Here is a 16,386-nt window from a genome sequence, read left to right as displayed (position 1 = left end):
TTCGATTGTCAATACATTGATGCTTTTTTCTCAGCTTCCCTCTCCAACTCTGAGCACTGCCTCCCGTGGAGGGTGGTGCACGCTTCGGTGCAAATTGGCTATCGCTAATCATTGGGTCCGACCGACCGTTGCCCCTGGCAGCTGGACTTTGATATTCCGCAACGTGGTAGGAACGTGTTTGTGCTGCCAGTATTCTGAACTTTGGCCGCAAACTTTCGGCGCGGATTTGATGGTATCGGAAAATGGAATGACATTTTCCGGGAAAAGCAGTGTAGGTTTGATTCAACATTCACAGTACGTTAACCTTTTTCGGTTGATTATGGAATAGGTAGGGAGTAGGGTGTGGAAATATGATAAATTAAACCGCTTCGTAGATCTACTCCGTGGCCTTAAAGTGGATTGGTGTTTCCTCTCCTGTCACGTTACCATGGCTTTTGCGTATGTGTGTGTGTGTGTGTGTGTGAGAGAGAGAGAGAGAGAGAAAAAGTAATCTAATTAATAATGGTACTTTCGCGAGATATTCGCGCCGGATTCACCATCGTTTCGCTGATGATGACGATGGCGAGCAGCGCGCGCGTTAATTAGATGCTGCAGTGTGCTAATGAATTTATCGAAAGCCACAACTTCGGGGTAAAGTTTCCACCGGAGAGTTGATAGCACTTTGGTGTGTGTGTGTGTGTATGTTAATTTTGGCTCGCACGACAGCCAACTGATGATGTGATTTATGTGTATGCTGCTGCGGTTTTCATTCTCAGCTGCAAGGCTCTTTCCCGATAATCGGGGCCGCCTGTTAACGTTTGTTGGCGGACGTTATTGAAGTTTGCTAATTGGTAAAATTACTTCACGTCCGCTTGAGGGTGGTGCGTTCATGTGAAAGATGGTGCGATTTTATTTGTTCGTACTTTTATTAATATTCGCAGAATTTTATTGTTGGTTCAGTTGAACTGTGAAGAGTTTCATTGCGATCAAAACGTGCTTTTCTTAATTAAGTATCGTTGCTGAGAATTCGAGTCAAATGTGTGAGCTTTTCATTTACATGTATAATCGAATTGATTTTACACCTCAAAGCAACTTTAATGAGGAAATAATTCCCCGGGTTTATTTTAGTTTATTAAAAGATAAAAATCATCATCATCATTAGCTCTTTTTCATTTATTCCTTATACTAACAACCACTTATATTACTTGACTCTTCGATCAGAAAGAGTTAAATCTTCCACACCTCATCTTAAATTGGGTGTACACTTCTACAATCAGCTGATCGGTTCGTAAATTACTCAAACTCGCACCGTCGACTATTTTTAAACCACAAACAACCACATTTCCCTACAAACACATTGATCCTCACTGTTTGTTGACGATGCTGACGGGGTGACGCGGTGCTGAAGCAATCAAAAGCCCCTCCGTTCCCCCATGAGTGTGTGTGTGTTTGTGTGATCAACAACATTAAAAGTAGTTCAACCGAATGCGGCTTAAGTGTCGACGCCACTGGGACAAATTGCCGAACGCTCGGTATGTGAAGAATGTACCTAGCTGGGTGAATGTGTGTGTGTGTGAGTTTGTACGCCAGCTTAACCAAGCAGGAAGTGTGTTGAGGAGTGTGACCAAATCGGTTAGGTAACGTAAACCACCACCAGCACCGTCCTCCGTTCGCTATTTTCCCTTCGATGGTGCGGCGTTTCGACACGGCAGAGGAAAACCACTCGAGGGAAATGACCCTACTGCACTGGCTTTCTATATTACATGACGGATTTAGTAGAGTGTGAATCTCGGCGAGATAAAACAGCCGTTCTTGTGATTTTCCGTGCGATTCTCCGCCACAGCTCAGCCGGATATGGATAACCTTGAAAACTCAACACAAGCTCAAACACACACACAAACAAACATACAGCTACAGCTGGTCAGCGAATTTCCTTTTCCATTGTGTGACGCCTGTTTTTGTTCTGTTTTTCATTCACACCGGAACAACCACCGGTAGGAAAACGTCCGATTAAACAACCGTGTCCCGCCATCGTCATCTCGCCGACAAACACACACACACATGCACTCACGACGCCATACACAATGCTGCTGACGTTTATGATGTTTAGTTTAGTGGAACATGGCACCTCGGAAGCAAGATGGGAGAGCCAAGTAGGCGAAAACACAAATCGAACTTGAACGGCGTCGTCGTCGTCGCTGCCATGCGGATCGTTCCATCATCGTTCGCAACGTGCTGCGGCCGCTTTTCTTTTCTCCCACTGTTCACATCGTGTTGACACTTAATTGCTTTCCCCTGCTCACACACACACACACGGCACGCCTGTGCCAAACGAGAGGAGGGGGATTTTTTGAAATGAAATGATAACCTGTCCGTCTTGTCTCTCTTGCTCTGTGCTGCTGCAGGACGGACAACAAAATGATGATAATAAACGATCTGTGGGAAAATGTATGCGTTCGTTTTCTTTTTTTTTTTCTTTGTGATGCAAACCGTTTATGTTTCTAACGAATCGTTACGCTGTCGTATAAATGGTTGCAAAATATGAGCCGAGGGTTGGATTAGAAAATCGCTTCGTTTGATTTATTGCAATGGTGCACATGGGCAGTAAGACGCTCGGAGGGGAATAGCAATGAAACACCCATAATTACGCTATAATAAGGATGTCTCTTCGCTTGAAGGTGTTTAAAATAGCAAATTACAACTAGACGACTTAAATCACTTTACTCTTTTTCTCTTATCACGCTCCATTTCAATATGATTATTTTGTGTGGGTGTGTTTTTTAGTTTCATTTGGAAACCATGAGGGCTGTGTATCTTGCATAATTACACTCTTCTGTCTGCTAAAGATCCCTTTCCCAAAAATGACAATTTCATTCCTAAATTCAAATGAACCTAATCTTTATGCAAAGATGTGTTTGTTTTCACCCCCCCCCCCCCCCCCTCTCAAAAAACATTAAATGCATTGCAAATAAAGCATGCAAAATGAATGCTTTATTTGCTGATTCTATTGTTTCACTGCGACGGAACAGTTGCGAACCTCGGAAAAGAGTTCGTCTCGCGCCTGGAAAAAGACAAATGGTAATGAAAGAGTGCGCCATTTTGATGCCCACGCCACACTGGAAAAGCACAAACGGGGATAAGAAGAGGGTTAACGTACATTCATTACCGAGCGTGAAGAGTTGGAGCATTCGCTAGCAGCGAGCGAGCAAGCATATACATATTTTTCATCCTTTTTATGATGTTGGAATTTATCTTGTTCCCTTTTTTACACTTACAATTTCCCTTTGTCTCGCTCAAACGCTCCTTAGCTTTGCTTGCTCTATCTCCAGCAAATCTGATGACAGCAGCATAATGCTCCGACATTAATATGGGTGTATATACCACCCGTCCCATCCCATACCACCCGTTCCTCGGCAATCCGTACAAAGGAGTCAGCAAGGATGCCGCAAGATGGCCAAAGTGGTTGAATTTATGTCGACCCGCTCCTCCCTCACCGGAGTAACCTTTTTTAACCGTGCGTCGTCCCGTATGCTTTTAGTTAACAATTTGTGCGGTTGTGTTTAATATTTATTCACTCTCCTCTCTCATTTGCTTTCAGTGCTCTGTTCTGCTACTAAAGAGCATTTTTTTGTACTGGAGAACAGTTGCGTTTTCCTTTGCGTAAGCGATTATCACACTATAGAACGGTCTATATATTGGTACAAATTATTCCCCACAGGCAACAGGCCTCTTCTCTAGAGTTTTTTTTTTTCTGTCTACAAGAGATAAAATTTGGCCACAGCCGGTCCTTGATCAAAGTTTTTTGGGTTGCGCAACGCTTATCCCCGCTCGCGTTCAAACAATAGCACGCTGCTGCAACATTAATAATCATGAGGTATTAGCAGATCGTTAATAACCGCCAGCTTGCCGACTCAGGAGTGTGGGCGTTGGGTGGGGAAATGTAAATTAATGCAAACATACGAAACTCTCCCGGGTGTGTCTGTGGACGATAACGTTCGGGTGAGTGGCTCCGGAAAATATGTCTGGGCTGCCAAATGCACCTGCTGTTCCCGCTGTGGAGGGTCGGCTCATTTGAATGTGTAAACTGTACAAAATCTCATCCAATAACCTTTAGGTTTTGTGACAATCAATTTATAGATTTGTAGATTTTTTTTAGATTATTTTATAAAAATAAGAAAAAAATATTACCTTGACATTTTGCGTCATGTTATAGGGAGCTTTATCGAAAAAGCTAATAAAACCAGTATAATACAAACACACATTCTTCTCTATGAATAATAATAAAGCCTGCCAATCAACATTGTCTCAATGGCGCACAGTAAAATGCTTCCAATTACTCCGAGTCGTATTGCTTCAAATCAAGCGAAAACTCAAACATTCCTTCCTACACCCGCCAAAGGGCTTAATCCAACACAATCCCACACGGTTTATGTTGTTTCAATTTGCCTTCATCGGCTACCGGCGAGGAGGCACTTGCTGAAAAGGCGCTTCCGATTTTACTCAAATTTAATTTAGTTTAATCCACCCGTACCACAGAAGCCCACACGACTTACGACTTCCAATTCCAATACGGTACGACCTTTGCACGTTTGCGCTGCCTCCGCACGAGCGTGCTAGCGATTTGGGCCCGTTTTGGTTCGATTTCACTTGCCTTTGGTCTAAAAAAACACGCCCGAAACCGAGAAACATAATCCCCTCGTACGGTAAACATCAGCAATTGGGTAGAAGGAAGACATTGGTGGCTTGTGTCCTATCAGGCGAGCGGACGCAGCAAATACTGCTTATGGCTAAGGAAATAGTTTTACTAACCGTCGCATTGTTTGCTCTCTTCTTCTTCTTCTCATCCATTGCAGTCCCTGTTCGAGCTGGAGCTGGCCGGGTGTAATGAGATTACCGAGGCCGGTCTGTGGGCGTGCCTGACGCCAAGGATAGTGTCACTCTCGCTGGCGGATTGCATCAATGTGGCCGACGAAGCGGTCGGAGCCGTCGCACAACTGTTGCCTTCACTGTATGAATTTTCGCTGCAGGTAAGGAAGGAAGGAAGGAAGTGGTGTGGTGCTTCGACTTGCACGTAGTTTTATATGCTCTTGCTCTTTGGCTGTCCTCGCAGGCCTACCACGTGACAGACGCAGCGTTAGGTTACTTTTCGCCCAAGCAAAGCCACAGCCTAAGCATTCTCCGGTTGCAGTCCTGCTGGGAGCTTACGAACCACGGTGTCGTCAACATTGGTAAGTACCTGGCTGGTCGACCGATCGATTGTTCTCTCTCTCTCTCTTTTTATAGGTCATTTACAGCATTGGGTCTTTCATAAGTGACCTTTTAGTTTGAGGAATGTGATGGAAAAGTAAACAGAAAAAATTCAAAAATATATTGGAAAGTCGCCCTCCGAAAGACCGAATAATTGAAATATTTATTTCCATAACGTCTCTTTGAATTACAAAGAAGTTGATGCTCATGATCCATTCCTTCAGGTCATAAGTTTGAATAAAAATAAATAAATGAGAAAGTAAATACCTTTCACTCATCGTCAGGGCGTTCATATCACAAAGGAGATTTAGAGAGATCTCATAGCAGAAAGATGTTGAAAACATTACCAAAATAACGAGGTCATGATGAAATGGTCATAATTCATCGTAAAACGACCGACATGGTATGCACTAAGCAAATATTCTTTCTTTTCCATTCGAAATTTTGTATCTCGACAGCGATGCTTTGAAATAATGAAGACATTTGGGCGCTTTTGACAGCATCCCGCAACAGGAGTAAAGTTTTTTCACAGATCTTAAAGCAAATCGATAATGGCACACCCCAATGTATCAGTGGTACTCGAACCAACAACGCCCTCGGCAACAAACCCCTCATTCGTATGCATACCCTTCAATTACTGTCGCTGGCAAACATTTGTCCGACATTAGTGGCGATCCTCTTTGGGGTGCTTTGGGCCACACTCCTGTGGTGCAATGACATTTTGCCCTTATTCGACCGTTTTTCTTTCCTGCTTCGTTCGTGTTCCGTGTGGTTTATTGTAATGTCATTTCTCTCTTTCTCTCTTTCTCTCCCTCTCGTTTCTTCCACACACACACACACTCACGCACACTCAGTACACTCTCTGCCACATTTGACCGTGCTGTCGCTGTCCGGCTGCAGCAAGGTGACGGATGACGGTGTGGAGCTGATTGCGGAAAACCTCCAGAAGCTAAGGGCACTCGATCTGTCCTGGTGCCCCCGGATAACGGATGCCGCCCTCGAGTACATTGCCTGTGATCTGAACCAGCTGGAGGAGCTAACGCTGGATCGGTAAGTTCGGGGCCCCTCTTTTTTAACGATTTATTCACATTTTGCTTTCGCTTTATCTTATCGTTTTTATTTTAACGAAACGTACCAGGCGTCTCCATCGGTGCGTGCGGTTGGATGGAGACGCCTGGTCATTGGTGGAAATTGTGGTGAAACATAAATGCGGCAAAGCGTGCGGCTAAGATTAAAGCCTCCCTCTCTCGTAAGAACGATGAAGCATCATTAATGTGCAATGCAGGAAATGTGAAGATATGCCCGTTACGATATTCCCTTTTAAGATGTTACGAAATCTTCTTTTGACGATGAGGGCTTTAAAGTGCTCTTGTTGGCGCAAGCGCTATTGGAATAAATTAGAAAAGAACACATCGTTTCGTTCTTTTAGGGATGTTTTAGACTGGAGCTCTTTAGAAGGCTTGTAGTTATTGTGCTTTAAACGTTCTAGCTTGATAAACCAGAACAATTGTGGGCTTAAAAGTAGACAGTTTTATAAGTTTCTCCTTCTAAGAAGTCGACAACCTTCACCATCGTGTCCTCAATACCGTACACGAAAGCGGTCCAACATTCGTTACATACTTCAGCCCATTCCTTGAATGTTCTACTCTCCGTCCTCCCCTATCCTCCTTCTAAACATCCCTTTTAGTCGTTTGTATTTCCCTGCGAGGAAGCAAAAAGTTTCTCTTCTACTTACAAAGCCACCCGAAAAAAAAACAAAACAAAAAAGGTTCGAAATGATTTTGACACGTGTGCGCACAAAATTGATCCAATCACTTAGCCTGAACCAGCTACATATTTAGAATTGGAGTATTTGCTGCGCTCGTTCAAATAGAAAGGCAACACCAGACCACAATATCTACGAACGGATGAGGGTCGGGTTCGGCGAAGACCAATTTGCCGAGCGACATCCACGTGCACGGTTCGGTTTTGTTTCGCTAAACGTTCCGGGACACAACCAGTTCTGATCGGTTCTAAAAAAAAAACAGGGCCAACGAAATGAAGGTAGTGCATACCCGTAGATTGCTTACCGGGCAGTGGGTAATTGATTTCCCATTAAAAGCACGGTACGGATATCATACTACTACCGTTGTGGGTGGTAGGTTTTGTTCATTGTTCAATGAAGCCGCTGGGTCTCTTAAACGGTCATTTTCTAGTCGAACAACCGACACGATGGATGCATTTCGTCATCGAATGCATCCCGTGACGCCACATTTGTTTCACTCGAGTGCTATCGAGGGGTGCAATGAACATGCAATCACATCCTTCCCGTCGCTCCGGAAGGCCGGGGGGTGAGCTCCCTTGATTCGATGAACCAGTTTCGCGAAAACAAAATAAGCGGAAAATGGAAACCCATTTCATAGCAGGCGGCGGCACTCGCTGACGACGAACTTCAAAGGCTGGTCTGATTGATTGATTGATGGGATGAAGTCGCTCCATCCATCCAATGGGGGGGTACATTTGCTATTTTCCCTTTCCTAACGATCGAGATGGATTGTCTCTCCGATTGGCGGAATCACTTTTACAACCGTTGCTAGGTTACTGCCGGCACTGGTTGGAGGATGTAATTTGGTACATCGGTTTTATTTTATGCATCAGAAATACACTCCCATGTGTGTGTGCTGGTGATAAAATTATACCACTTGCTGATGGTAACTGAGGAAAAAAGGACGATGTTCCACTGCAAGCAATCAATATTGTTATTGATGGTGGCAGGTTATTGGACGTTTTCCTGTTTCGTATATTAATTATAACCTCAGAAATCAATACATGATCGGCATGAAAATGCTCTTGCTTCCGGCACGTGCTCGTCGATAATGTCACATTTAAAAAGACAATTTTTTATTAAAATGACAATCAAATTGAGGCTTATGACGGGCAGATAGACAGGCAGAAAATTGAAAAAAAATTAACAACATAAGGTTAATTAATTTGTCTGTTTTTTTTGCAATTTGAGTGGAATTTGTAAAACGTTTCGTTTCGATTTCATCCTTAAAGGTACATTCCGTAGAGACAGAGTAGAGTGAGACGCACAGAACGCTCTAATACAAGTCGACCGTTTATTAACGTTTAAACATGCTTATGCAGATGTCTTTCAAAAAGAACAGATAATCCAATTAATATTTATAATAGTCGCAATAAGAAGAAAATGGTTCCAGGTGTAGCATCTGTCCATTATGCCATTTACACTCTGCCGGAAGGTTTCAAAATGCATATCATTTCCCTGCTAAATACAGCAGAAGCAGCAGCAGCAGCATTATTCACAGTCACTGCAAAGCAGTATCGACATAATTAGATATTTAACCATTACCGTCCATCCATCTTGAGCCTTAAAAGCTTTCATCCTTCGCTTGCTCCTTCGCTCTCCAGTTGCGACCTTGTCCATTTCATCTTCACGGCAACGCTGTCCCAGGCAACAGAGAAAATTTGCACACAGAGACCGACGGCCAGGGACAAATCTTCCCGATCCCATCTCCGTCGCATCTTGTCCTGTGTGTTTTTTTGTTCTCTCCCTGTTTCTCTCTATCTCTCTCTCTCTCTTCCTTCTCATTTTTAGTGTCCCATTAAGCGGCCCAGTGCTGGTCGAACTTCGCAGAACGCGTTTTCTTTTTGCTACGTGAACGTGAAACAATTAATTTTAATTTGAAACATAATCACTCCACATCGTGCTGCTACTGCCAACGGCAAGGTACGGTTCGGTTTGGTTTGGTTCGGAACGAAGACGTTTAACCACTGCTGGGGGCGTCACACCAATTTAATGTTGCCTAAAGACTTTGCCCTCCCTGGACTGGACGCAGATCACTGTGAAGTGCGGGGGATGGGATGGGAGATGTTTTGATTTACATTTAGCGAACTCAATCGGTACAGCATCCTCCTCCCCCCTTCTAGTCTTTGTGTTGGTTGCCACCCGTCTTGTACTTATCTTCTAGCGAGCGGGAAAGGATTGATTGTTGTGAAGCGTTTTCCATTAGTTATTTACAATTTATGCGAAAACCGTTCGGAACGATCGTCTGAGCACGGGCGAACGGTAACTCAATTTAACATTTTAATTAATTCTACTCCCACCCCCTGGCACACAGTGGAGTTTACCATTACACATATAGAACTCCCCCGAAAAAAAGGCATAAAAAGCCAAAAGGTAGTCAAGTCAAATGGAAAAGCTCGTCGGTTAGGGATTGATTCTAATTTTGAAACGTTTTTTTTCCACCTCACGGAGTCGGAGCGCGTGGCAAGGGATTTTCGAAGGATTGCTGCTTCCAAGAATTTGTCCTCCGGTAGCAGGTTCACAGGTACAGGTTCACAGCTATTGGCACACTCTACCCGACGGTGAGGATTGGCATTCTTTTGAGCTTTTAGATATTATGATGGATTTATTTCACTCACAAAAAATAATATGTATCGTGGTAATTGAATAACGACTGAAAATGGGTATGTGGGCCTATTTGGAACGATATTTCCCTCCCCCTTTGTACCCTATTTACTTCAAGTTTAAGGTTTATCCTCTCTGCAAAAGAGTTGGAACAAATTGGAACCATTTCTCGGAGGGCAATTTACCCATTTTGCTTTCAACGGCCCCATCAACCTGTTCTGCTGCAGAAGCTTCATTGAACCGCATGGCCGTGGGCTTGAGGGCAAATTGTTCCAAGCTTCCACGAGCAAACCAGCGTGCTCTTCACCTATTTTTATGCCGCATTCTTTTATTTCCTTTTTTCTGTGCAAAACATCAAACCATTACTAAAGTCCTTGCGGACAATTGTTCTTTTTCCCCGCCTCCCATTCGTCCCATTCACAGCTGCGTGCACATCACCGACATCGGCGTGGGCTACATCTCCACGATGCTGTCGCTGTCCGCCCTGTTCCTGCGCTGGTGCACCCAGATCCGGGACTTTGGCCTGCAGCATCTCTGCTCGATGCGCAACCTGCAGGTGCTGTCCCTGGCCGGCTGCCCGCTGCTCACCTCGTCCGGCCTGTCCAGCCTGATCCAGCTGCGCCACCTGCAGGAGCTGGAGCTGACCAACTGTCCCGGCGCGTCCCAGGAGCTGTTCGGCTACCTTCGCGAGCATCTGCCCCGCTGTCTGCTGATCGAATAATCCCATTCCGGGCACCAACCGCGCAACTCGACCGCCGTTCGATGACACGTGCAAGCGAGATCTTCGCTTCCGACGTTCGCTTCCTCCTTCCCGCTTGCTTTCGCTCTCGTTGGAACGTTTTGTGGAGCGAGCTGGAAAGAGGGAAACTGCGATGCAAAGCTGATTGGCCTACGCAAAACCTGCCCCCTCTACATCCAACCCTCTGCCGATTGTGTTTGGCGAAGACAAACCGGAGGTAGGGATTTAGTAATTGGAACGTTTAATTAGACAAAAAGCGAGGGACGGTGGAGGAACATTTAGTTTAGTTTTCCTTTTTTTATGTGAGCTTCTTTGCTCTTCTTTTTAACGCAATTTATAAGGCAGCTGCCCGCTAGTGCGTAGTTTTTACAACACTATTTTTACTTACCTTTTTACACGCATACTTTCGTGGCTTGTAGCGCGTAGCAAACAGTCACTTGCGCCATCGACTGCAACACATGCAGGAGAGAGGAAAACTATTTGTATGGCAAACACGAATAATTGCTGATTGGTTTTTTAAGTGTACAGCCCTGATCTCACTTGTTAAATGCCCCCTCGAGCAAGGAAACTCAAAATTAGTGTTAACTTAAAACAGGACAGCAAAATGGGTAGAATATGAAAAGGGCAACAAAGGGAAAGAGTAAGCCTGCAATTGCTAAAACAAAACTACAAAAAAAAAATAAACAAAAATAATCTTATTTTGTCGAATGTTAAATGGCTGTGTAGATAAGAGAGTGTATAAAACCCTAGTGCAGAAAGAGAAGAAAGAAAAATTGATAAAAAAAGAAGCAAAGGAAAAACACGCTACGCTACAAACTAATGCAAACAAACAAAACAACACAAGATGAACAAACAAACAAACAAAAACTACTTCTTACTACTAACACACGCAAACGATGAGGATTCAGAGTGTGTTACTGAGTAATTAAAGCAAAAGCAAAATCCAACATACAACGTGTGTGTGTGATGAATGTGGTGGTGTTGATGGATATGTTTAACAGAAAACTGAATGTTTTGGTGGTAGTAGCCAACTATTAAGTAATGTGTTATATGGAGGAAAAGTAGAACACACACACACACACACACACACACTAACAGACACACATACAGATTTGTTACAGCTGCAATGCACAGCAGCAGATGGAGAAACACGTTTAGTAAAGTATAGCGGGAGTAGCGATGAATAAGAGATGAACAAGAGACAAGAGATACATACAGATACACTAAAACTAATTAGAAAAAGAAAAAACCGGGCGGTATTATGCTAATATATTCTAGAAATGGTTGAAATACACAATTGGTACAATTTAATGTATGAAGAGTAATGCAGGAAGAAATAGGACAGAGTGTGTGTAGGACGCAGACACGTAAACACACGACCTTAGTATTGTATTGTACATATGATTTTTTAAACCTGACAAGACTTGACTCCGGAGAAGTGGTTTGCGTGTGCGTTTGTGTGTTTGTGTAAGCGATCGTGTGTTATAAAGTTGCAACGTAAGCGAAAGAATAGAGTAGAAGAAGAGACGCAAAACGCGGCATTACACAATAAGAAAACCGGAGCGGGGAGAATAAAACGAAGAGAAAAAAAAAGTTAAAAAAGCTTAACCCGTAATGAAACCTTCCTTTTCCCTAGTTGGTTGTATAATAAGACAAGGATAAACTTTGCCCTTAAAACCGCTCATTTAAAACTGCTGCAAAAGTTGAGAAAGCAAACAACAACCAAACAAAACGGTATAAAGCCGAAACAAAAACGCTAGATCGAAATAGAAAACAAAGGAATAAACTTTAACAAAAAATAGAGATAAAGACAAAAGACGTGTACGTAAAAGGAAAACTAATAAATAAATACCGTGAGCTTTAGCTAAATGATGAAAGCAAACAAACATACAAACAATTTAAAGGAATGAATGTCCCGCAGTCCTCCCAGTGTGTGGTTAATGATGCACGAGTGTATGAGAGAATGTTCGAAATAGGTTCGTTTTTCCGCCTTCCGTGTGGCTTTCCGGTTCGTTCCTCTGGAAAAGACAAAAAAGAATGCAGGCGCCACAGCTGTAAGCGTAAGTAAGTTGCAACAAAGCGATGCAAGTAAACCTGTCCCTAACCAAAAACCAACCAAATCAAGTAAAGACCGCCCATGACCATGACTGATGAATAAAACGAGCTCTGAAAATTAACTTCAAATAACTAAAGCTAGTGTGTCCGTAAGAGTTGCCGGTGCGCATACATGCTAAGTATTATTATTACCCGTGACACGTGGTGGTGTGCTTTCCGTTCCGCGTGTGGTTTCGCGTCAATTTTTCGGAACGTTGTAAAAATGGAAAAAGTGAAAGCATTTGGAAACGGTTTACGCGATACGAGAGATAGAAAGAAAGGATGGAAAATCAAGTTGTTAAGTAGTCAAAATTAAAAGCGAAATATTATAAACAAAAAGGACACACACTTTTTTACACCAGTTGACCGTTCCAGCTCCTAACAAATTCGTTTAAATTCGTTTAGCTATAACCAAAGGAGCGGCACGCCAAAGGCTTTTCGATCCCTCTTTCTTCTGGTAGCGGGCTTCGCTAGAGAAGCCCGCGCCAGCCACAACAATCAAAGCTAGGGTCCTTTTAGATTAGTGCCACCATTCGTCGAAACCTAGAAGCGCTATCAAATGCTACACAATTGCTATAGATTACAACGCCACTCCACTTGCTAGGAGCTCGAAGGGAAAGGAAATTCGTTTTATGCTGAAAAGATAAGATTACAGATGAGCGAAGAGAGCGATGGAACAACAAAATAAATGCTTGCTTAAGCCGATTGTTACGAAAGTGGCGCAGAGGAGAGCTGAAGGATGAAAAGGAAAACTTTCAGTAACGAAAAACTTTACCATACACATAAAGCAAAACCCCACACCCCATGTATATAAAGTTATCAACTAAGAATAGAGCAAAACCAAACTCAAAAACCGTTGGGAAAGAAAAACCTTGACAAAAAAAAACGAATATTTTTCGGGTGTTTTTTCCTGTTTTTTTATGATAAATCGAGCTGTTAACGGTAAGTAGGTTTTATTCGTTCTCTCCCCCCGAATCCTGCTCCTGCTCTTCCTCTTCCTGTTCCTCCTCTTCGCCGCCCTCCTCGTCATCTTCCTGTGCCTGCTGTACCCACCAGGAAAGCAGCCCCAAACCGGACTCGTTTATGGCTGCTACGATACGGTACGGTGTCTTATTGCTTTCCTGCCCACTCGAACCGGCACCACCGGACGTACTCGCACCGGTCGAACTGGACGGTACCTCCTGGTCCGGGGGTCCAATCGGTGAGCTTTCCTCAAACACCTCGCCCGACACGCGAAACTTTATGTTTTCCCCAATGTCCATGTACAGATCGTGCGTGTTACCGTCCTCGAGCGGGTACTCCCACACCCAGGCCTGTTCCGCCTCCTCGTACCGGGAGGGATGCTGCAGGGCGGACGGTGGTATGAGAATGTCGTCGAAAAAGCCAAGCGTTATGTGGACGCCTTCCCGGCTGCAGCTGCGTATCTTGCCCGTGATCACATCCCCAATCATGGGCCGGAAGACGATGTACCGGAAGTTTACCTCCGTGTGGGAAGCGCCATCGCCGGGCAGTATTATTGAATCGCCCAGCTTAACGATGTCTTTCAGGGCGATGCAAAGACCCACATTTAGGAGGACCTGAAACAGTGGAAGAGAGGGGAGTTTAGAATCATTTCTCATGGTTAGGCATGCCGCCTTTTACTTACCTTATTTGCTAACTTTCTGTTGATTTCATCCTTTATCGCTTCTGGCAGCTTCAAACCAAACAGCTCCGGCGCTATCCGCACGTTGTCCTTCAGCTCGGCCAATACGAACATTTCGTTGAAGTTGTTTAATTGCGCGTTTACTCTTTACTCGAGCCACATTCAGTACACTATCGGAAAGGCTTGGGCTTTGTGATGGTTCGTACAATTAAAAGGGAATAGTTTATTTCAATAAAAACTGCTTTTGTAATGGAAAAAATGTGTGCGTTTCGTTCAGATCAGCACACGTTTGTTTACAAAATACAAAACCCGTGCCGGGGTGAGTTTGACAATCGGTACGTTTCCGAAGGGAGATCGGTTGTGTCAAATTGACAGCACGTGTGCAGAGAAAAACAAACCAACCGCGTGTGCGGCACACGCAGCGAAAAATTGTAGTTAAACGTGTGATAAATAGGAATAGTTTGTGAAAACGGCATTAAAATGAGTAGTGGACAGTTTGACGATGCGCTCGATGATACCACAGAACGCTTTGACGGTGTTCAATTGCAGGAGAAAGCTACGTCTCCTCCCGCCAGCAAAGTGAACGGCACAGCGAAGCTGACCAAAATCGAGATTCAAGATGCACTGTTTGGAGCACCGAATAGGGACGAACCGACGGCGACCGACGCGCAGTGGGAAGAGTATTACGACGACGAGGAAAGCGACGACGACGATGATTTCTACTGCTACGAGGGTGGTGAGCTGAAGCGTAACCAGCAGCTAAACCTGAACCAGTCCCACACGAACGCACAAACTACAAGCCAGAAGGTGTCGCACTACCAGCCCGCCGATGTACTGTTCAAAAAGTTCACCAACCGGATCAACGTGGAAAAGTATGAAGGACCGGCCTCGCTTCCGAACCACGCAAAGAACACGCTGATCGAAACGCAACGCAAAGCAGACAGCGACCGATTGCGCAGCAAGGACAAGCAGGACCGTGCGACGGCCGAGCAGGTGATGGATCCGCGTACGCGCATGATACTGTTCAAGCTGCTGAACCGCGCGATGATCACGGAGATCAACGGGTGCATTTCGACCGGGAAGGAAGCGAACGTGTACCACGCTACCGCTGCCAGTGGACGAGACTACGCGATCAAGATCTTTAAAACGTCCATCCTCACGTTCAAGGATCGGGACAAGTACGTGACGGGAGAGTACCGGTTCCGGCACGGCTACAGCAAGCACAACCCGCGCAAAATGGTACGCACCTGGGCGGAGAAGGAGATGCGCAATCTGGTGCGCATGAAGAAGTGCGATCTGCCCGTCCCCGAGCCGATCCTGCTGCGCAGCCACGTGCTGGTGATGGAGTTCATCGGGCACGACGGATGGCCCGCGCCGAAGCTGAAGGACGTGGAGCTGAGCGGGGTGAAAGCGCGCGAGCTGTACCGGGCCGCGGTCGAGATGATGTGGACGATGTACAACCGCTGCAAGCTGGTGCATGCCGATCTGTCCGAGTTTAATCTGCTGTACCACGAGGGCAAGATCGTCATCATCGATGTGTCGCAGTCGGTCGAGCACGAGCATCCGCATGCGCTGGAGTTTCTGCGCAAAGATTGCACCAACGTGACAGACTTTTTCCGCAAGCGCGATGTGTCGACGATGACGGTGAAGGAACTGTTCGATTTCATCACCGATCGGGGCGTCGGGGCGGAACAAGTGGAACAGCGGTTGGAAGAAATCTCGGAACGGATAGCTAATCGTAGCTTCGACGAGTTTACCGAACAGCAGAAGCTGGACGAGGCCGTGTTTAAGCAGATCTTCATCCCGAAAACGCTGCACGATGTGTACGACGCGGAGCGGGATGCGTTCGACAAGTGTACGGATGAGCTGGTGTACAAAACCATCACCGGGCTGGATGTGGTGGAAGCGGATCAGAAGCAGGACGGGTCTGATTCGGACACGGAGACAAGCTCGGAGCAGTCGGAGGACGAGGAAGGCGGTAAACGCTCATCGAACGGTGGGGTGATTGTGGTGCGATCGAAGGATGAAACGCCGGAAGAGCGCAAAGCGCGCAAAAAGGCGGTAAAGGACGAAAAGGCCGAAAAGCGAAAAACGAAGGTGAAAAAGCACATCAAAAAGCGAAAGGAGAAAATTGCTGGTAAAAAGTAAGTGCTGGAGCTAAAAATAATGGCAGGAGAATATAAATATGTGTGAGAAATGTATGAAATAAATATATATTTAACAGTTAAAAAATAAAATCATTTTGGATAAATATCGAAGAAAATGTAGAAACGAAAC

General features: G+C 44.9%; 3 protein-coding genes across 13 annotated transcripts in view; 2 read left to right on the top strand and 1 right to left on the bottom strand.

Annotated features, from left to right (window-relative positions):
• The window catches only part of LOC121599167 (F-box/LRR-repeat protein 16), a 34,975-nt gene extending 22,776 nt beyond the window's left edge, over positions 1 to 12,199 (top strand). For all 11 annotated transcript variants that reach the window (XM_041926733.1, XM_041926735.1, XM_041926742.1 and 8 more), the window contains exons 3-6: positions 4,833 to 5,006; positions 5,090 to 5,207; positions 6,081 to 6,276; positions 10,058 to 12,199. In XM_041926733.1, the coding sequence (XP_041782667.1) occupies positions 4,833 to 5,006; positions 5,090 to 5,207; positions 6,081 to 6,276; positions 10,058 to 10,355 (786 nt within the window). In that variant the 3' untranslated portion in view covers positions 10,356 to 12,199. The remainder of the gene's footprint in view (positions 1 to 4,832; positions 5,007 to 5,089; positions 5,208 to 6,080; positions 6,277 to 10,057) is intronic.
• Positions 12,200 to 13,388: 1,189 nt separating this feature from the next.
• LOC121599293 (DNA-directed RNA polymerase III subunit RPC8) lies at positions 13,389 to 14,404 on the bottom strand. Its single transcript, XM_041927001.1, has 2 exons — positions 14,113 to 14,404; positions 13,389 to 14,044 (listed from the first exon to the last, which is right to left on the bottom strand). Exons 1-2 carry the CDS (start codon positions 14,221 to 14,223, stop codon positions 13,421 to 13,423), a joined length of 735 nt encoding a protein of 244 aa, XP_041782935.1. The 5' UTR covers positions 14,224 to 14,404; the 3' UTR covers positions 13,389 to 13,420.
• A 90-nt stretch (positions 14,405 to 14,494) lies between these two features.
• On the top strand, positions 14,495 to 16,343 carry LOC121600024 (serine/threonine-protein kinase RIO1). Its single transcript, XM_041928288.1, has one exon. The coding sequence runs from the start codon at positions 14,590 to 14,592 to the stop codon at positions 16,255 to 16,257; it is 1,668 nt and encodes a 555-aa protein (XP_041784222.1). The 5' UTR covers positions 14,495 to 14,589; the 3' UTR covers positions 16,258 to 16,343.
• The last annotated feature ends 43 nt before the right edge of the window (positions 16,344 to 16,386 follow it).

The sequence above is a fragment of the Anopheles merus genome, chromosome 3L (genome assembly GCF_017562075.2).
Source record: "Anopheles merus strain MAF chromosome 3L, AmerM5.1, whole genome shotgun sequence".
NCBI classification, from domain to species: domain Eukaryota; kingdom Metazoa; phylum Arthropoda; class Insecta; order Diptera; family Culicidae; genus Anopheles; species Anopheles merus.
This window is presented reverse-complemented; position numbering and strand designations above follow the sequence as displayed.